The sequence below is a fragment of the Nansenia antarctica genome, assembly GCF_963989245.1.
Source record: "Nansenia antarctica genome assembly, chromosome: 10".
NCBI classification, from domain to species: domain Eukaryota; kingdom Metazoa; phylum Chordata; class Actinopteri; order Argentiniformes; family Microstomatidae; genus Nansenia; species Nansenia antarctica.
In genome coordinates this window covers 4333685-4354738 of record NC_137680.1, presented here as the reverse complement: position 1 = coordinate 4354738, position 21054 = coordinate 4333685, and the positions used below count along the sequence as shown (strand labels likewise).

Sequence of the window (21054 nt, the reverse complement as noted above, 5' to 3'; positions counted from 1 at the left end):
TGGATGCTAAACTAAGCTGACGTCTCTTTCTCTCTCATTCAAAGGTAGGAGACACTTTTCAAAGTAATGTTTAGTCACAAACAACGTATTTCTTCAAGGGTTTTGTGCAATTGATAGTCAAAGGCAACTGCTATGAATGGGGAGGAAGCTTGTGCTCTCAGATTGTCAAAACTGTAAACATGTCATGATTAGATTAGCTAGCTAGCCAGTTAGCATACCTGTCTTGGTTAGTTTGACAGGTGACGTCCAGAAGGTTTTTGTAGCACTTTGCAGCCAAAAAGCAGGAATCATGTTCTCATTGTCAGTGATCTGCTAACCTCTCTCTATGTGAAACTCTTATTTACTTGACCCAATTCGCACTGTTGACATGTAGCTTACCCTAGTGCAAACTGGACCATAACAAACCACATCACAATATGTGATATATGTAACATCCATGTGTGTACTGTTGGTGCAGTACTTCACAAAGGCACCATAACAAACCACATCATCACAATAGCTCTGGCTAACAACCACATGTGTACTACTGTGGCAGTATTGTAGCTACAGCATGCAGCATGTTTTGGCTTTGGAGATTTCCTACAGTTAGGATAACCACCAATGTTACATGATTATGACATCCACACACCATACACAGGGCTCCCACAGGTCCTTGAATTTGAGAAAAAGAAATCAAGGTCTTAAAAGTTTTTGACAATAGACATGGGTCATTGAAAGTGCTTGAATTACCCTCTCTCTCCCTCAAAAAAAAACCACACACAATGAATCACAATATATAGTTTTGCTGTGCTGTGGTAGAGAAGGCAAGAGACCATCTAGTGTTCACACATTCAAGCCTCTCTTTTTAATTGTTGTCTGTGAGCGGATAGTTCCTATTATATCAATTCTCATCTAGATCTGTCTCAAACTATGCCGTGTTGGGTCCTTGAATTTGAGGGAATTGAGTCTTGAAAGTCCTTGAAAGGTGCTTGAATCTGATGTTTCAGAAGGTGTGGGAACCCTGCATACACCCACCCACTCATCATAGCCTAATATCTGTCCTCCAGAGATGGCGTCTCTTTACGTGTCGCCCCATCCCGACGACTTCAGGAGCCTCCTGGCTCTCATCGCTGCAGAGTTCTGCCCCGCTCGCCCCCACACCGTCATAGAGGAACCGCCGGCCACCCTCGCCTCCTCCCGCTCTCGGCCCAGGGTGGTACTGGGCCCTGGGGGGGGTGGTGACGGTGACTCCGTCCTTACCGGAGCCAGTGCTGTGGGCTGGTACCTGGCCTCTCAGGGGAAGAGGACAGGAGCTGGTCCTAAACAGGAGAGTGAAGTGTGGCAGTGGCTCAGCTTTGCTGATAATGAGCTCACCCCTGTGTCCTGTGCTTTGGTCTTCCCACTGCTGGGGGTGATGGGTCTGGACAAGAAGGTGAGTGAGGGGGATCCTTGATACACACACACACAGACACACACACACACACACACACACACACACATACATACTTTTTTCTAATCTCACAACATGAATAGACAATTGTTTTTCTATTGATTTAAATTCTGAAGCTGATTGAGTGTGATTCCGGTTCCGCAGCTCCAGCAGAGTTCCCGGGCAGCGATGTTGCGTGTTCTAAAGGTTCTAGACCAGGCCCTGGAGCCTAGAACCTTCCTGGTCGGAGAGAGCCTCACTCTGGCTGATATCTCCGTGGCAACAGCCGTCCTCCTGCCGTTCAAATACGTGAGACTCGAGTCATCTCTGTCTTGTCGTCGCTTGTCTTGCTTTTCCTCATTCTTGGAGTAGGAGTGAAACTGAAAGTGAAAATGACTTCAGCAGATCGTCAGTTGGTGCCATTGTAGCAAGCAGACTGTCTGGAATCTGTCTTACTCAGGGTATCCGCGGTGTCTTGAAAAGTATTAATTGAAATCAATTTTGGGAAAATCAAGACCCTTAATAAGTATTAAAAAGTCTTATCACGATTTTATGAGGTCTTGAATTTTGTAGGTATTTTTCTGAATTAGACTCTGTCCAAAGAGTCTAAAAGTTCGTGAATTTATTAGTTTTATTAAAAAACAAAGATGAACCGGAATTGTGTTGTATGATAGTGGTCTAGTCTATTGCAAACTAAAACTGTTAAGTTAAAGGTGTCACTGATGTAAACGGTTACAGCTCGAAGTGGCGGTGAGGTCTGGAAAAATATTGACAAGGTCTTTAAAAAGTCTTAGAAAGGTATTGAAATTAACCTCAAGATTCCTGTATATACCCTGTTACTGCACTCTTATTGGTTTGTTTTCATTTGTTTTGACTTCTTCTTCTAGGCCTTGGAGCCGTCAGACAGGAAGGGTCTGACCAACGTCACCAGGTGGTTTGTGACCTGCGTTAACCAGCCCCAGTTTCTGAAGGTTCTGGGGAAATTCTCCCTCTGTGACAAGATGGTGCCAGTCACACCCAAGACCAATACTACAGCTGGTGCTAAACCCACTCCTGCCGGTGCTAAAACCTCTCCTGCTGCTGCTAAAACCTCTCCTGCTCCTGCTGGTGCTGAAACCAGTCCTGCTGCTAACGCTAACACCAACGCCAGTCCTGCTGCTGCTGATGCCAATGATGCCACGGAGGCCAATGGTAAGGGTCCAAGGGTCAGCCCATGTGTTTTAGTGTGTTTAGAGTGACTGGTAATATGCGTTTGTGTTCCTGACGTTCCAAAGGTGATTTCTTAAACCTAAGCTCTAAATCCAAGGACAAGGTACTATCTACAGTTATTGTTCTTCTTAGAATTTGTTGTTTTTTAAGTAATTTTTTCTGAGTGGGGCAGTCCCACTCATATTTTTCATTTTATTGACAGATACAGTGAAGATTTAGAAAGAAAGGATGGGTGAGAAAGAGAGGAGGGATGACATGCAGGATATGTCCCCGGCCGGAATCGAACAGGAGACCCTGCGGTTACATGGTCAACGCTTAACCCGCTACGCCACCTAAGCGCCCCAATTTGTTCTTCTCTTGCAGGCCCACCAAAGACAGAAGCCCAGCTGAAGAAAGATGCGAAGAAGAGAGAGAAGCTGGAGAAGTTCCAACAGAAGAAGGACACGGAGGAGAAGAAGAAGAAACTGGCGCCACAGACGGAGGTACAGAGATGGATGGATGGATGGATGGATGGACTCTGTTTTGTTTTTCAAAATGTTTATTATGGGAGTCAGAATTCATCGTAACACACATGCATTCCTCCTGTCTTCTTCTCTGGCTTCAGAAAAAGGCCAAACCGGAGAAGAAGGAGTTGGGGGTGATCACGTACGACATCCCCACCCCTGCTGGAGAGAAGAAAGGTGAATAACATGGTGGTGGTCCTCTGTGGGCTCAGCTGGTAGCGCATTGTGGCTAACAACGCTTAGGTTGTGGGTTCGATTCCTGCTGGGACCACATATACTGAAAAATTTATGCACTCACTGCAATGTAAGTCGCTTTGGATAAAAGTGTCAGCTGAATGGCATATATATATATTTATATACTGGTAATATATATGTTACGGTACATGTGGGAAAACGGTACATGTGGGAAAACTAGGGTTAGGGTTAGGTGCTACATCGACTTGGTACATGCTGGCATGTCGAACCCTAATCCTAACCCTACCCCTAACCCCTAACCCTAACCGTAGCACCCTAGCACCTAACCCTAACCCTAGTTTTCCCACATGTACCGTATTCCCACATGTACCGTAAGTGGAAGATTGAAATCAAGTGTAATACTGAAACACAACTGTGTACATTTCAAACCTGCAAACTGCGACACTTTAAATGAATGTGCAATAACACTGTGCAATATGACAACCCTAGGGTACATAAGGTTCAGAGATAGGAAATGTTAGAATAGGTATAGCATAGCATAGAGTACAGCACAGTGTTTTATTTGTATAGTATAGTATAGTGGATAGTGTACATAGCCTTTATTTTATGTAAACCAGCTCTTTTCCCTTCTTGTTTTTATTTATTTTTTCCTAGCACCAGGGGAGCCCCCCCGACTAAATTTCGTTGTTCTATACTACTACTTGTTCTATACTACTAGTATACTGTTCTATACTGTACTATATCAATGACAATAAAGACCATTCATTCATTCATTCATTCATATATATATATATACAGGGGTGCACATAACTTTTTGGGGCCAGTGCTCAGAGGAGCACCTAGGGATGCTGCTTGGTGCTCCCCGAGCTCGCGAGTCACGACCCGTCCCACAGGATGGATAAAAAAGGGATACATGGATAACTTATATTAGCAAAACGACATTTATTCATAAATAAAGATGAACGAACAAATTATTGTGTGCAAAACAAAAGAAACAAATGCAAAATCAAATGACTGCTCTTTAAGCATGAAAGTCTGTCAGACTCCTTTAAACACAATGAAATCAACTGACATCTCTTTAAGCACTGCTCTGTTCTGTAAACACTGAAATCAACTTTTCAACAAAAAGTTACAGCCTAAGCATTTATTTATGCTACAAGCTTAATCATCATCATCACTGCTCTCTTGACTGCTGTTATCACTGTCCTCAATTTCAACCATGGTAGAGGATGTTGTAGGCTATCACTTTAAATAGCTCATTATTTTGATTGTGCAACGAAGTCTTTTTTTTTCTTTCTAATAGAATTCCCAACCATATTCCCTGGGTCAGGGGTCTAGGTGCGATAAAGAAGCTGTAAAACAAACGTCTGAACGTTTGAAAGCTTCAGAGAAAAGAAACGTGTCCCTTGGTGTTGTTTTTCCTTTTAGCCACGAGTCGTTTGGGACTGAATTTTCACGTGTCGGCGTGATAACCGTGCGATACGCGATACGCTGAATGAAAGTACGAGTTACGATACTTTCCGAATGTTTTCGTGAGGGGAGTCGCCGTGGTCGTCGTCGGTCGACTGTTGTGATGGATTACTTGTCGGGCCTTCGGCTGAGGGGACGGCAAATAGTTACTTAGTGGGGCTTGCAGTGATGCAGCAGTCAGCAGTCAGCAGTTGGATTTTGAGGAAGTAAATTCCTCTCCCAGCGCTTCCAGCTGTTGGTGCGCAAGAGCGCGTTCATGCGGCTGATCTGCTGCGCAGCATGCATTTTGGCGACGCATGCGCACTGGCGCACCAGTTATGTGCACCCCTGTATATATATATTAACCATGCATCTCCTACTCCACCTCTCTCTGCTACTCCACCTCTCTCTGCTATTGTCTCTCTCAAAGTGTTCTGTGACGGGTGACAGATTGACATGTGCGTTAAGCTCTTCTCTCTCTCCCTCTGCGCCAGACGTCCTGAGCCCCCTCCCAGACGCCTACAGCCCCCAGTACGTGGAGGCGGCCTGGTACTCCTGGTGGGAGAAGCAGGGCTACTTCAAGCCTGAGTATGGGGTGAGACAGCCTATTTTATCTATGCTTGAAGTCAGTGGTGTAGTCTACGTGATACGCAGGACTACGCCGTATACCCACTAGGAAAGGCCAAGGATTTCCATATACCCACTTAAAAATGTGCGAGGATACGTAACAGCGTTTTGTGACAGAACTTTCACTTTCATTCCGTCTGTGTTACGAAGCACTTGACTTTTGGACCATTGGGACTGACTATAGCGTCATATACCATCAAAGGGGGGAGATGCGACATGAAATGTCAAAATGTAGCACAGATCAGCCTTATAACATTTAATTTATATATATATATATATATATATAACGTTAGACAGGGAGCGCATTTTTATTTTTATGGCGTTCCGAAATGAACGATATGAGGCTGGGAGGGAAAAATCACAGTATACCCACTTTTTTTTATAATGTCCTTTTTTCTTCAGCGCAAAGATATCAGTGAGCCGAATCCCCGCGGAGTCTTCATGATGTGTATCCCTCCGCCCAACGTGACCGGATCTCTCCACTTAGGCCACGCCCTAACCAACGCCATCCAGGACTCTCTGACCAGATGGTAAAATTCAAATAATCAATCTGACTTTGAAAGTGATGTCTTTCAAAGTGTTAAGTCCCATGCAGTAGAATTCCCAATACTACTACAATGTTTCTTTAGGGTAGTTCAGAGATATTGAGCGTCAAAGTTTTTACATTCCATTATGTTTTGTGAGATGGAACCTTTGTGTTTTATTAATTACTAACTAAAACATGTCAACATTTTAAAAATAACACCACACAGGCATTAATAAACACCTAATGGATCAGATTATGTAAAAAACTCAATTTTGACAAAAATGGAGATAGAACCTTATAATTCTAACGTCATGGGGATGGTGTTTCCTCCCACAGGCACAGGATGCGAGGGGAGACCACGCTGTGGAACCCGGGCTGTGACCACGCGGGCATCGCCACCCAGGTGGTGGTGGAGAAGAAGCTGATGAGAGAGAGGGGGAAGAGCCGCCACGACCTGGGCAGAGACAGCTTCATCCAGGAGGTCTGGAAGTGGAAGAACGAGTGAGTAGTGGAGAGAGAGAGGGTGATAGAAAGAAAAGAAAGGACTGAAATAAATTACAGTGTATCCGCGGTGTCTTGAAAAGTATTAAAAGTTGATAAATATTTTTTTGAAAAATCAAGACCCTTAAGTATTAAAAAGTCTTATCACGATTTTATGAGGTCTTGAATTTTGTAGGTATTTTTCTGAATTAGACTCTGTCCAAAGAGTTGTAAAAGTTAGTGAATTTATTAGTTTTATTTAAAAAACAAAGATGAACCGGAAATGGTGTTGTATGATAGTGGTCTAGTCTATTGCAAACTAAAACTGTTAAGTTAAAGGTGTCACTGATGTAAACGGTTAAAGGTCTTTAAAAAGTCTTAGAAAGGTATTGAAATGAACCTCAAGATTCCTGTATATACCCTGTAGAAAGAAAAGAAAGGACTGAAATAAATACAAAATAAATTAAAATTCTCTCTGTCTCTCTTGGGCATTAGGAAGGGAGACCGCATCTATCACCAACTGAAGAAGCTCGGATCTTCTCTGGACTGGGACAGAGCCTGCTTCACCATGGACCCTGTGAGTAGTACCGTTAAAGCTGCCAATCAGAAGGGTCATATAACTGCACAGGAACACTCTGACTGTCTCTGAAGATGGGTTATGCGGGGTACACACATAAGGAGTTTTTGGCCGGTTTTGGCACGATTTTCGGATGTCTGAAAACGACAGAAAACGCCCGGTTATCAGATGGATCTTAACATTTTCCTATAACAAAATCCTGGGGTGTGAGGTGTGTTAAGAGTCAATTCTCTTCAATTGTCAATCAACTCTCAACCTGCTCGGAAAATGGGCGTGGGGAACGACAGATTCCAGACTCTAGTCTAGAGTCTCGTTCCCCAAGCCAGAAATCTCGCGTGAACCCATCCTTTTAATATTGCCTTTAAATTACAAAATAATTAAATTAAGATTATATAATGATTAAAGCACTTTGAGCCGCAACGTTTGCAGGAAAAGCGCTATACAAATAAAGTTATTATTATTAAGACGAAGTCAGCTCGCTTCTTGATTGGCGAGCAGGGTTGCCAGATGGGAATGACATTTTCCACCCTAACCACAGTCTAAAACCGCTAATTCCACCAAACAATCTGGCAACCCTATGGTTTCTGGTCGGAAGTATTGAACACATTTCACATTTACGATTGCCGGCCACGCCCATTTTCCGAGCAGGTTGCCGGGAGAGATTGACTCTTAACACACCTCACACCCCAGGATTCTGTTATAGGAAAATGTTAAGATCCATCTGATAACCGGGCGTTTTCTGTTGTTTTCAGACATCCGAAAATCGCTGAAATCGCAGAAAATCCGTATGTGTGTACCCCGCTTTAGTGTCTCTATTGAAAAGGGGAAAAATCTGAGCATGTTGAAGGATAGTCAACTTAATATCTCGGTCCTTATTTTGTATAGAAACTGTCGTATGCAGTCCAGGAGGCGTTCATTCGTCTGCATGAAGACGGAACAATCTACAGGAGCAAGAGGCTGGTCAACTGGTCCTGCACCCTGAACTCTGCCATCTCCGACATAGAGGTGGGTCTAATGCAGTTTCTTTGGGGGGGGGGGGGGGTTTGTTTGTGCAGATAAAACGCTGTTATCTCGAACCCCTTGGCTTGTACCCCTACTCCAGTGTGTCCGTGTTGATAAAGACGTGTGGTCTTGAACGTACCCCTACTCCAGTGTGTCTGTGTTGATAAAGCTGTGTGGTCTTGAACGTACCCGTCTTCCAGTGTGTCTGTGTTGATAAAGCTGTGTGGTCTTGAACGTACCCCTACTCCAGTGTGTCTGTGTTGATGAAGCTGTGTGGTCTTGAACGTACCCCTACTCCTGTGTGTCTGTGTTGATAAAGATGTGTGGTCTTGAACGTACCTGTCTTCCAGTGTGTCTGTGTTAATAAAGCTGTGTGGTCTTGAACGTACCCCTGCTCCAGTGTGTCTGTGTTGATAAAGCTGTGTGGTCTTGAACGTACCCCTGCTCCAGTGTGTCTGTGTTGATAAAGCTGTGTCTTGGTTGTGTTCCAGGTAGATAAGAAGGAGCTGACAGGGAGGACTCTGTTGCCTGTGCCAGGGTACAAGGAGAAGGTGGAGTTTGGAGTCCTGGTCTCCTTCTCCTACAAGATCGAGGGATCAGGTGAGAGAAAGAAAGACAGGATACCTGGGTGGATGTTTTGGTTTGATTACAGAGGGGGGGGGGGGGGTGTCCACTGAATAAAGGTGCCTTTTTTCTGAGTGGGGCAGTCCCACTCATATTTTTCATTTTTATTGACAGTTACAGTGAAGATTTAGACAGGAAGGATGGGTGAGAGAGAGAGGAGGGATGACATGCAGGATATGTCCCCGGCCGGAATTGAACCGGGGACCCTGCGGTTACATGGTCAGCGCTTAACCCGCTACGCCACCTAAGCGCCCCAAGGTGCCTTTTGATGATAATAATAATAATAACCTTTTATTTGTATAGCGCTTTTCCTACAAACGTTGCAGTTCAAAGTGCTCCAATCATTATATAATCATAATTGTACTATTTAGTCATTTAAAGGCAATATTAAAAAGATGGGTTTATAGTCTTGACTTGAAGATATTTGCTGAGGTTGCATCCCTAATGTAAACTGTCAGTGCATTCCACAATCTGGGTGCATAAAATGAGAACGCAGCCTCACCAAATCTCTTCTTTTGCACATGTGGTACACAGAGAAAACCAGCGTCAGAAGACCTGAGAGCTCTATTGGGCTGACATGCTAGCAAAAAGGTCTTTCAGATATTCTGGTGCTGTGCCAGTGAGAGCTTCATAATGAATGAATGAATGGACTTTATTGTCATTGCTACAGTACAGGTACCAAACAACGAAATTTAGGGAATTTACAAGCAGCAAATAATAATTTAGCGAATAAACAAGCAGAAGGATCTTGAAATCTATTCTGAACTTAACAGGAAGCCAGTGTAGACTCTCTTTAATGAGGAGTTATATGAGCTCTTCTGCTTGTTAATCTTTCACTTTTACTCTCTCTTCCCCCCTCTCCGTGGCTCAGACGAGGAGGTGATCGTGGCCACTACTCGTATAGAGACCATGCTGGGGGACTCCGCTGTAGCCGTCCACCCTGCCGACCCCAGGTACCAGCACCTGAAGGGGAAGATGGTGCTCCATCCCTTCTGCGACCGCAAGATGCCCGTTGTGTTTGACGACTTTGTGGACGTCAACTTTGGAACAGGTAACACAAGATGATGTGGTTGTGACTCTAGTGATGTGGTGAACATGTGTATATGTTACGGTACATGTGGGGAATACGGTACATGTGGGAAAACTAAGGTTAGGGTTAGGTGCTAGGGTGCTACGGTTAGGGGTAGGGTTAGGGGTAGGGTTAGGATTAGGATTAGGGTTGGGGTTAGACATGCCAGCGTAGTCAACGTAGCACCTAACCCTAACCCTAGTTTTCCCACGTGTACCGTTTTCCCACATGTACCGTAACATATATACTGTTCTTGACTCCTCTTCTTCTCCTCTGATATCCTCTCCTCCTCCCCCCCATCTCTCACTTCACCTTCCCTCCTTTCTCCACCTCCTACTCCTTTCTCTTCTGCCTTCTTACCATTCTCTCTCTCTCCTCCCTCTCCTCTGCCTCTCCCGTCCAGGTGCTGTGAAAATCACACCAGCTCATGACCACAACGACTACGAGGTGGGAAACAGACACAAGCTGGCCTTCATCAACATCCTGGATGAGAACGGCCTGCTCATCAACGTGCCTGCTCCCTTCCTGGTAACTAACATCTCACTTTCCTTCCTGTGTCTTAAAATGACTCCACGTATTCTGTTTGCTTATGCATGGTAAACCCATTCTCTCTCTGTCTGTTTGTCTGTCTGTCTGTCTCTCTCTCCCCGTCTCTCAGGGGATGAAGCGTTTCGAGGCGAGGAAGGCCGTACTGCAGGCTCTGAAGGACAACGGACAGTTCAAGGAGATCAAGGACAATCCCATGGTGGTGCCAGTTTGCAGGTGAACATTTTTAATAAAATTAAAAATAAATGTAGCCATTTAGCAGACGCTTTTAATCCAAAGCGATTTACAATTTCGAATTACAGGGACATTCCCCCTGGAGTAACTGAGGGCTAAGTGCCTTACTCAAGGGCACACTAGTAGTGGTGTGGTTTCAGGCGGGATTTGAACTCACAACCTTCCGATCACAAGTCCAACTCACTATCCAGACCACCACTATCTCTCTATAGGTGAAGCGTGCATGCGTGCGTGCATTTCTGTGCGAGTATGCTCCAGTTGATGAAGCTAGACATATCTTAGCCATTGTCAGAGATCCTCCATGACTATGTGGGTCCATAGTTTGACCCCCCCGCCCCTCCTGTGTGTTGCTCTCTCCCTCAGTCGTTCCAAGGACATCGTGGAGCCGCTGCTGAAGCCTCAGTGGTACGTCGCCTGTGCAGACATGGCCAAGCAGGCCGCCGACGCTGTCAGGGAGGGCCGACTCAAGATCATCCCAGACCACCACCTCAAGACCTGGTTCAACTGGCTGGACAACATCAGGTGGGCCTCAGCCCAGAGGGTCTCACTTCCATTACCTTCATACTGATTAGGCCCCCCCCCCCGCCCCACACACACACACTTATCAGCCACCTTGAATAGACACTTATGACTCTATTCAAGGTGGCTGTGACCATTGCAATAAATATTGGCCCATCAGCAGTAGTTAAGTTAATTCTCCAGGTAGGTCAAGTACAGGAGACCACATTTGGGTAAAGGGACCTCTCATTACCCCTCAGAACCACACCAATTCTTTCATGAGGTGGCTTATCCTTGATCCAATTAATCAAAATATTATAAATTTTTTGTAATTTGTAAACGAGTTAGACTTACCTCCTTTGAGGGAAGGCCAAGGATGTAAAGGCCTGGGTCTCTCTTAATCTTTACCCGAAAAAGGCAGCTCAGCTCCTGGGGAAATTGTGCCCCAAAATCTTTCAATCAATTTACATTGCCAAAAATAATGTTCCAATCTCTCTGACACTTATTACACAGGGGGGAAAGACCTGGCGGTCCATCTTGTTTAGTATGTAGGGAGTTATAGACGGTGTAGTATTTTATACTGTGTCTCTCTCAGTCTATTACATGTAAATGTAGATCCAAACACCCTAATGGCCTCCTGCCAATCGTCTTCAACATACTCAGTACCAAAATCTCTCTCCCATCTCTGTGAGATGCTTGTAATATCACCTAGACATAGTAGAATATAGACAGGGGTGCACATAACTTTTTGGGGCCAGTGCTCAGAGGAGCACCTAGGGATGCTGCTTGGTGCTCCCCGAGCTCGCGAGTCACGACCCGTCCCACAGGATGGATAAAAAAGGGATGCATGGATATATTATTAGCAAAACGACATTTATTCATAAATAAAGATGAACGACCAAATGATTGTGTGCAAAACAAAAGAAACAAATGCAAAATCAAATGACTGCTCTTTAAGCATGAAAGTCTGTCCGACTCCTTTAAACACAATGAAATCAACTGACATCTCTTTAAGCACTAACTGAATGTCTGTTCTTTAAACACACTGATATAAACGGACATCTCTTTAAGCACTGCTCTGTTCTGTAAACACTGAAATCAACTTTTCCCAAAAAAAAAAGAAGAAAAAAAAAAAAACTGTTGGTGCGCAAGACCGCCTTCATGCAGCTGATCTGCCGCGCAGCATTCATTTTGGCGACGCATGCGCACTGGCGCACCAGTTATGTGCACCCCTGAATATAGTACTATATATAGTAGACAGACACATAGAAGGCGGAAATAAAATGAGTGATACCTACTCGGTCGATAAGGAACCTCTCTACGTCATTGTACACGACGGAATCAGGAGGAGGTAAAACTCTTAGATCTAACAAAGTGGCGCCTCTGAAGGAAACCCTAAACGTGTTTTTCTCTGTGGATACTGAACTCCAGGGCTGTCACCAATTGAGACACGTGACCCCCGTGATTTGTCTTTCTAATTCCTCTCTCCCTCTCTCCCTCTCTCACGTGACCCCCGTGATTTGTCTTTCTAATCCCTCTCTCCCTCTCCTTCTCTCGCTCCCTCTCAGGGACTGGTGCATCTCCCGTCAGCTCTGGTGGGGTCACCGGATCCCCGCTTACTTCGTCACCGTCAACGACCCCTCCGTCAAATCAGGAGAGGTACGTCACACACACCGGTCCTATAAACCCGTGTCTTCTCTCTCTTGCCCCATCTCACTCTTGCATGCTTGAATGCGGCATGAGGTTTTGCTTCGTTTATTGACAGTTCAATGCCCCTCTCCCTCTTCATCTCCCCTCCTCCCTCCCTCCTCATCTCCCCTCCTCTCTCCCTCCTCACCTCCCCTCCTCCCTCCCTCCTCACCTCCCCTCTCCCTCCTCATCTCCCCTCCTCCCTCCTTCCTCCTCCCTCCCTCCTCCCCTCCCCTCTCCCTCCTCATCTCCCCTCCTTCCTCCTCCCTCCCTCCTCCCCTCCCCTCTCCCTCCTCATCTCCCCTCCTCCCTCCCTCCTCCCCTCCTCATCTCCCCTCCTCCCTCCCTCCCCTCCCCTCTCCCTCCCCCCCCCCTCTAGGACATGGATGATCATTACTGGGTGAGTGGGAGGACCGTGGAGGAGGCCAGGGAGAAGGCAGCCAAGCGTTTCAACGTCTCGGCCGACAAGATCAACCTCAGACAGGGTAAGATACCGATATACTGTCGCTATAGCGACATACTGTACATAACCCTAGCAACACTCGTAGCAACAGAGCCTGCATGAGACCAGCCGAACAGAATAGTTTAATGAACAGTAATTGTTTGTTGTGATATACTGTATATATATACATACATACACAGTATGTCTGCAGGGATGACTCCACTTGGCAGTCAAGTGAAGAAATTGTCCTGTGCACCGACCGTTGTGACTTCTGTTGATCATGTCACATCCTGTGTTTCAGACGAGGACGTCCTAGATACGTGGTTCTCCTCTGGGATTTTCCCCTTCTCTATTTTCGGGTGGCCTAATGAGGTAGGACCACTGTCTGTTCCCACTGGTCATCTGCGTGGCGTTACTACCATAGTGTTACCATCCCATCCCCTACCAAAGAGAAGAGAGATTGTGTGTAATTGTTATCATTCCTCCCTCCCTCCCTGCCTCCCTCCCTCCCTCCCTCCCACCCTCTCTCCCTCCCTCCCTCCCTGCCTGACTCCCTCCCTCCCTCCCTCCCTCCCTCCCCCCCTCCCTGCCTCCCTGCCTCCCTCCCTCCCACCCTCCCTCTCTCCCTCCCTCTCTCCCTCCCTCCCTCCCTCCCTCCCTCTGCAGACCCAGGACCTGAACGTGTTCTACCCTGGCACGCTGCTGGAGACTGGCCATGACATCCTGTTCTTCTGGGTGGCGCGCATGGTGATGATGGGCCTCAAACTGACCGGGAAGCTGCCCTTCAAAGAGGTGAGGGGGGTAGGAGGTGAGGGGGGGGGGGGTACCTGGGTAGGGTAGGAGGGGCCACTGCAGGGTAGGGTGCTAGGGGTATGTTATTGAACTAGCGTTCCCATGATAACCTGACTATTTGTGTGTGTGTATGTGTGTGTGTGTGTGTGTGTGTGTGTGTGTGTGTGTGTGCCTGTGTGTGCGCCTGTGTGTGTGTGTGCCTGTGTGTGTGTCAGGTGTATCTCCATGCGGTGGTGAGGGACGCCCACGGGAGGAAGATGAGCAAGTCTCTCGGCAACGTCATCGACCCACTGGATGTCATCACTGGGATCTCTATAGAGGTAACTGTCTGTCTGTCTGTCTGTCTGTCTCTCTCTCTGTCTCTCTGTCTGTCTGTCTCTCTCTCTCTGTCTGTCTGTCTGTCTCTCTCTCTCTGTCACACTCACGTACTGTAAGATAACCTAGGGGGGCTGTTGTCTTGTAAGCTTTATTAAGCTCCTTGTTCCAGCTCATGACAACCGTTATTGTCTCTCTCTCTGTGCCTCGCTCTCTCTGTCTTGCTCTCTTGTCTCTCTTTCTTTCTCTGTTTCTGTCTCTCTCTTTCTCTCTCTTTCTGTCTCTGTTTCTGTCTCTCTCTTTCTGTCTCGCTCTCTCTCTCTCTCTATCTCCCTCCCTCCCTCCCCCCCTCTCCCTTCAGGGTCTCCATGCCCAGCTGAAGGACAGTAACCTGGACCCAGTGGAGGTGGAGAAGGCCAAGCAGGGGCAGAAGTCGGACTACCCCAGTGGGATCCCAGAGTGTGGGACAGATGCCCTCCGGTTTGCCCTCTGTGCCTACTGCAGCCAAGGTAAACCCACATCCCACTACATCCACGACGCTGGCCTCTAATACCAATTACATATGAACTAACACTCCTATCTCATGTCCTTGGTATTGGTGCAGACCCTTGACATGGCAGGTTATTGTCCATAGTCGTCTGAAGGTGGAGCCTTGATGCCAGTTTTCAGTGTATTCATGTTATACGGTTTCTTGCTCACGGTCTTATGCATTATTTTAAAGATAATATCTATTTATTTATGTCTCAGAGAGCGTAAGACCGTTTAAGAGTTTTAAGATAATATCAAAGAGAGAGACAGAGAGACAGAGACACAGAGAGACACAGAGAGACAGAGACAGAGAGCATATTTATGAGGGCAGCGGGCGTGTGTATGTTTTTGGTTTTGAAGTATGCATGTTGAAGTATGCATGTTGAAGTGTGCATGTTGAAGTGTGCATCTTGAAGTATGTATGTTGAAGTATGCATGTTGAAGTGTGCATGTTGAAGTGTGCATGTTGAAGTATGCATGTTGAAGTATGCATGTTGAAGTATGCATGTTGAAGTATGCATGTTGAAGTGTGCATGTTGAAGTGTGCATGTTGAAGTGTGCATGTTGAAGTGTGCATGTTGAAGTGTGCATGTTGAAGTATGCATGTTGAAGTATGCATGTTGAAGTATGCATGTTGAAGTGTGCATGTTGAAGTGTGCATCTTGAAGTATGTATGTTGAAGTATGCATGTTGAAGTGTGCATGTTGAAGTGTGCATGTTGAAGTATGCATGTTGAAGTATGCATGTTGAAGTATGCATGTTGAAGTACGCATGTTGAAGTATGCATGTTGAAGTACGCATGTTGAAGTACGCATGTTGAAGTATGCATGTTGAAGTATGCATGTTGAAGTGTGCATGTTGAAGTGTGCATCTTGAAGTATGTATGTTGAAGTATGCATGTTGAAGTGTGCATGTTGAAGTGTGCATGTTGAAGTATGCATGTTGAAGTATGCATGTTGAAGTACGCATGTTGAAGTACGCATGTTGAAGTATGCATGTTGAAGTATGCATGTTGAAGTATGCATGTTGCACTAAAAGAGCATCAACAGACCGTCTCTCACACTCATCCAAACAAGTTTTCTATTTCATAAAAAAAAAAACTTTCTTGTAAAAAGAAATACTTTCTTGTATCACGAAATGTGCTTTATGAATATAACCAATGTATCTAATATCTTTCTTTCTCTCTCTTCTGTCTCTCTCTCCCTTTTCTATTTTGCCTTCCCTCTCTCTCTCTTTCTCCTCCTTTTTCTTTGCTCTCTTTCTCTCTCTCTCTCTCTCAGGCAGGGATATTAACATGGATGTCAACCGTATCCTTGGTTACCGCTTCTTCTGCAACAAGCTGTGGAATGCGGTGAAGTTTGCCATGAGGACGCTAGGGGACAACTTTGTACCTGCAGAGAAAGCCCAGGTACTGTAGGGGGCGAAAGAGATTGGAAAAGCAAAATGGACAATGCAACACAAGTGGGCTACAGTATATCTATGTAGTGTACCTGCAGTAACATTCACCCCCATACTCACAGTGTAGTTCGTGTTTGTACATGTCTAGTTTCTCTGTATTGTAACCCACTGTATAATTAAGCAATATCACACGAGAGGGAGTGTGTTATACTGAATATCAGCACGGCTGTGATTCGGTCGTAGGTACGAGGCCGCAGGCCTGAAGTATAACAGCACGACCTCGAGTGTGATATTGCTTTTATACAACAGTTCTACAGCGCAATTTATTAGTTAACAATAATAAGTGACAACAGATTATGATTTGTTTGTTTATTTAATCATTTATTTTGGCTCCGTCAACAAAAAATTGTTCCGCAACTGGACTGTTGCCTAGTAACCTGAACACAAATATCTGCAGGCTAGCTACTTTGTATTAACGGTCATTTCGGAGTGATACATAGTTAAAAGTCCCAGTGCTGTTATACTGTATATCAGCACTCATGGAATGACTCTTGTCCAATCAAATTACTTGGTCGGAACTAACTGTTGTATAAGGAGGCATAAAGCTTGGTTTGTTTCTCTCCATCAACTCTCTACTTATCCTACTCCTCCTCTTCCTCCTCCTCCTCTTCGTGGTGTCAGTTGAGTGGTGAGGAGGGTGTGGTGGACCGGTGGATTCTGTCCAGGTTGTGTGCGGCCGTCGGGCTGTGTGGCGCGGGCTTCCAGACCTACGACTTCCCAGGGATCACCACCGCCATCTACAACTTCTGGCTCTACGAGCTCTGTGATGTCTATCTGGTGAGTGAGTGTGCGTGAGTGTGTGAGTGTGTGAGAGTGTGTAAGTGCGTGAGTGAGAGTGAGAGTGTGTGTGTGCGTGTGCGCGTGCGCGTGGCTTTTGATTGAATCTCTTTGATGAATCTTCCCACTGCATCGAGTTTCAGTCTACCACATTTATTGTATTTATTCTCTCCTCCTCATCTCACCTTCTCTTCTCTTCCCACCTCCCTTTCATGTGCCCCCTCTCCTCCTCCCTTCCCCTCTCCTCCTCCTCCTCCTCCTCCTCCTCCCTCCCCCCCTCCTCCTCCTCCTCCTCCTCCTCCCCTCCCCTCCCCCTCTCCAGGAGAGTGTGAAGCCGGTATTGAGTCGTGCCGAGGAGGACAGTGAGAGTCAGAGACGGGCCCTGGCCTGCAGACAGACCCTCTACACCTGCCTGGACACGGGCCTCCGCCTGCTAGCCCCCATCATGCCCTTCGTCGGCGAGGAGCTCTTCCAGAGGTTGCCGCGACGACGACCTCAGGACGACCCCCCCAGCATCTCTGTCACGCCCTACCCCGAGACAAACGAGGTGAGAGAGAGAGAGAGGGGGGGGGGGGGAAATGGATTGTTAACCTTCTGTTTTATGTGATTAAGTTGTTCTTCTTCTGTGTAATAGCCCCTTATTATACAACAGTTAGTTCCGAAGTAATTTGATTGGACAAGAGGCATTCCATGAGTGCTGATATACAGTATAACAGCACTGGGACTTTTAACTATTATGTATCACTCCGCCGCACAGATGTTCTACTAAATGACCGTGAATTAGACTACATGTTTGTCCATTTGAAGTTCAGTTGCGGAACTATTTTCGATATTCAGTATAACACACTCCCTCTCGTGTGATATTGCTTAGTTGCCCTTGTTTATTTGGAACTGGAATCCAAATCAGGAGATGACTGTTCTAGAACTTGTGTCTGACCTGTTTGTTTGTGGTCGTCTACTTTGTGGTCGTAGTTCTCCTGGCACAGTGAGGAGGTGGACCATCAGATGGAGTTTGTGATGACTGTGGTCAAGACCATCCGGTCACTGAGGGCCGACTACAACCTGACCAAGACCCGCGCAGACTGTGAGTTTACACACGCACGCACGCACACACACACACACACACACACACACACACGCACACACACGTTACATGACCACCACCACACCATATCCACTAAACTACTTCATACTATAAGCTACACACACACACACACACACACACACACACACACGTAACATGACCACCACCACACCATATCCACTAAACTACTTCATAAGCATATACACACAATATACACACACACACACACACACGACCACAACCAGGCCATATCCACTAAACGACTTCATACTATAAGCTACACACTAGGGCTGTTACGATTATTCGACATCGTCGACGTCACCGACTACGTCAATACGTCGGTTAGCGTAATATGCGTCGGTTAGTCGCAAAAAAAAAAGACTTTTTTTTTTTTTTTTTTCCTTTATTTTACCAGGCGAGACAATTAAGTGTATGAGTGAAAATGGATAGCTACTAGCTAATGTTACACAAGCAATGTAGCTCACCACAGTTCGTATGTCTTGTCTTCTGGTGTTAGTAACGTTAGCTATGTAGCTGGCTAGCTACGGTAGCCTATTGTCATTGTGGTGCGAGCACCTACTGTACGTTATCTAGCTCGTAGCTCGCATGCTACGTTAGCATCAATTTAGCTAATCATAACATAGCAGCGAGAGTAACGTTAGCTAGCTATGTGTTGTGGTGATGGACAGACTTCTAAATGGCCATGTTGGCATTCAAGTTGGCTAAACATAGCAGTGAGGTGGAGACAAAAAAGTTTTTTTTTTTTTTTTTTTTACAGTACAAAAATTATCGTTAGCCTTATCGATAAATTAGTCGTTAGACTAATCAAATAATCGATAAAATAATCGCTAGATTAATCGTTAGAAAAATAGTCGTTTGGGACAGCACTACTACACACACACACACACACGACCACAACCAGACCATATCCACTAAACTACTTCATACTACAAGCGACCACACAACCATGTACTGTAACACTACACATCTGAGGATGTCATTCAAGCAAGGAGGCTGAAACACCTCTATCAATGTATTCATTCAAAACAACAAGCTCATGACCCGTCTCTCTCTCTCTCTCTCTCTCTCTCTCTCTCTCTCTCTCTCTCTCTCTCTCTCTCTCTCTCTCTCTCTCTCTCTCTCTCTCTCTCTCCCCCTCCCTCTCCCAGGTTACCTCCAGTGTATAGACGCAGACACGGTGTCTCTGGTGCAGAAGTACAGTCTGCAGATCCAGACCCTGTCCTACTCCGGGGCCATCCACGCCCTCACAGCGGCGCAGGGAGCTGTCCCAGAGGGCTGTGCGGTGGCCATCGCCTCTGACAGATGCACTGTTAACCTCATGCTCAAGGTGAGAGGCTCAGCCAGGCCACAGACTAGATTTACTAGTGTTTACTGGTGTTTACTGGTGTTTACTAGGTTTTACTAGTGTTTATTGGTGTTTACCCAACCATGAGATGTCATCAAAGTAAAGACATTTCATTTCATGAAAGTGTGCTGTAAATGTAATAGTACCCACTTCTAGTACTTATATTCACTTCCTCTTTCCACTTCCTTCTTTTCTTTCTCTTAATCCCTTTCTCTGTTTGCTCTATTATTGTGTGTCTGTCTACTTTTTTTTTTTTTTTTTATCTGTTCATTCCAAGTAATTTTTTCTGAGTGGGGCAGTCCCACTCATATTTTTCATTTTATTGACAGATACAGTAGAGATTTAGACAGGAAGATTGGGTGAGAGAGAGAGAGGAGGGATGACATGCAGGATATGTCCCCGGCCGGAATCGAACCGGGGACCCTGCGGTTACATGGTCAACGCTTAACCCGCTACGCCACCTAAGCGCCCCATTCCTCTTTTCTCCCAGGGTCTGATAGACGTAGAGAAGGAGGTGGCCAAGCTGACGACCAAGAAGGGGGAGCTGGAGAAACAGATGGAGAAACTGAGAGAAAAGATGGAGAAGAGCGACTACAAGGACAAGGTGCCAGTCAAAGTACAGGAGCTGGACGCTGAGAAGGTGAGGATGAGAGAGAGAGAGAGAGAGAGAGGGGAGAGAGAAGTAGTGATTTCTCTGATGAATTAGATTCGAATGTTATGTGGAAGAAGTGTATCAGGATTTCACTCCAGTTAAGATTGATTATCATTTCAACCGGATACTTCAAACGTCAATGTGATTACATAAACGTGTGAGGCTCCTATAAGTTGAGCTGTCTGTCTGGAATACAATTATAATTTGAGGGTCTTGGCCAAAGAACATTGAACCGATTCAGCTCTATGTATATTCATTAGAGACCAACTGTTCTTGCTCAATTTCCATCACACTTTCAGTTTGATTTCATCATGCTCCGTGCTGTTTGATGTAGTTGTGATCCAGCTCTCTAACCATCCTCTCTCTCTCTCTCTCTCTCTCTAACCATCCTCTCTCTCTCTCTCTCTCTAACCATCCTCTCTCTCTAACCATCCTCTCTCTCTCTCTCTCTCTCTCTAACCATCCTCTCTCTCTCTCTCTCTCTCTCTCTCTAACCATCCTCTCTCTCTCTCTCTCTCTCTAACCATCCTCTCTCTCTCTCTAACCATCCTCTCTCTCTCTCTCTCTCTCTCTCTCTAACCATCCTCTCTCTCTCTCTCTCTCTAACCATCCTCTCTCTCTCTCTCTCCAACCATCATCTCTCTCTCTCTCTCTAACCGTCCTCTCTCACTCTTGCAGCTACGGCAGAGCCAGACAGAGCTCGAGAAAGTCAAGGAAGCCGTAGACAACTTCAAGAGAATGATGTAACACACCCCTCTCTCCCTCCCCCAGCCCCCTTAAAGACAGTACAACGTACAACTTGGTCAATTTCTTAAGATAATTACAACCCCTCCCTGTTTCTATCTCCCTGTCTCTTGTCAAAGTACTGCGTCACTTTTCATAATGGATCAATCTGTTAGGGAACTAAATAAAGACCTTGTATTAGTCTACCCGCTGTCGTTGTTTGATGATCTAGCAGCCATGTGTTCCTTGTTCCGAGGGGAGTGATAATTAATGTAGAAGTG

At 45.8% G+C, this 21054-nt stretch overlaps 1 protein-coding gene across 1 annotated transcript; it reads left to right on the top strand.

Annotated features, from left to right (window-relative positions):
- vars1 (valyl-tRNA synthetase 1) lies at positions 1-20979 on the top strand. Its single transcript, XM_080540762.1, has 29 exons — positions 1-44; positions 1047-1411; positions 1574-1717; positions 2296-2599; positions 2981-3099; positions 3222-3297; positions 5259-5359; positions 5794-5921; positions 6254-6418; positions 6893-6974; positions 7860-7979; positions 8468-8576; positions 9472-9651; positions 10073-10197; positions 10328-10431; positions 10813-10971; positions 12516-12606; positions 13016-13121; positions 13380-13450; positions 13745-13870; positions 14086-14190; positions 14547-14694; positions 15994-16121; positions 16793-16948; positions 17271-17495; positions 17921-18032; positions 19202-19380; positions 19889-20038; positions 20729-20979. The coding sequence occupies exons 2-29, from the start codon at positions 1049-1051 to the stop codon at positions 20795-20797; spliced, it is 3945 nt and encodes a 1314-aa protein (XP_080396888.1). The 5' UTR covers positions 1-44; positions 1047-1048; the 3' UTR covers positions 20798-20979.
- Positions 20980-21054: the final 75 nt, after the last annotated feature.

Bases quoted from the DNA above. Each gene is read 5' to 3' on its own strand.
- vars1 (XM_080540762.1), top strand. From the start codon at position 1,049: ATGGCGTCTCTTTACGTGTCGCCCCATCCCGACGACTTCAGGAGCCTC. The intron at 1,412-1,573 runs GTGAGTGAGGGG...CCGGTTCCGCAG, and splicing joins TGATGGGTCTGGACAAGAAG to CTCCAGCAGAGTTCCCGGGC. The intron at 3,298-5,258 runs GTGAATAACATG...CCTCTGCGCCAG, and splicing joins CCCTGCTGGAGAGAAGAAAG to ACGTCCTGAGCCCCCTCCCA.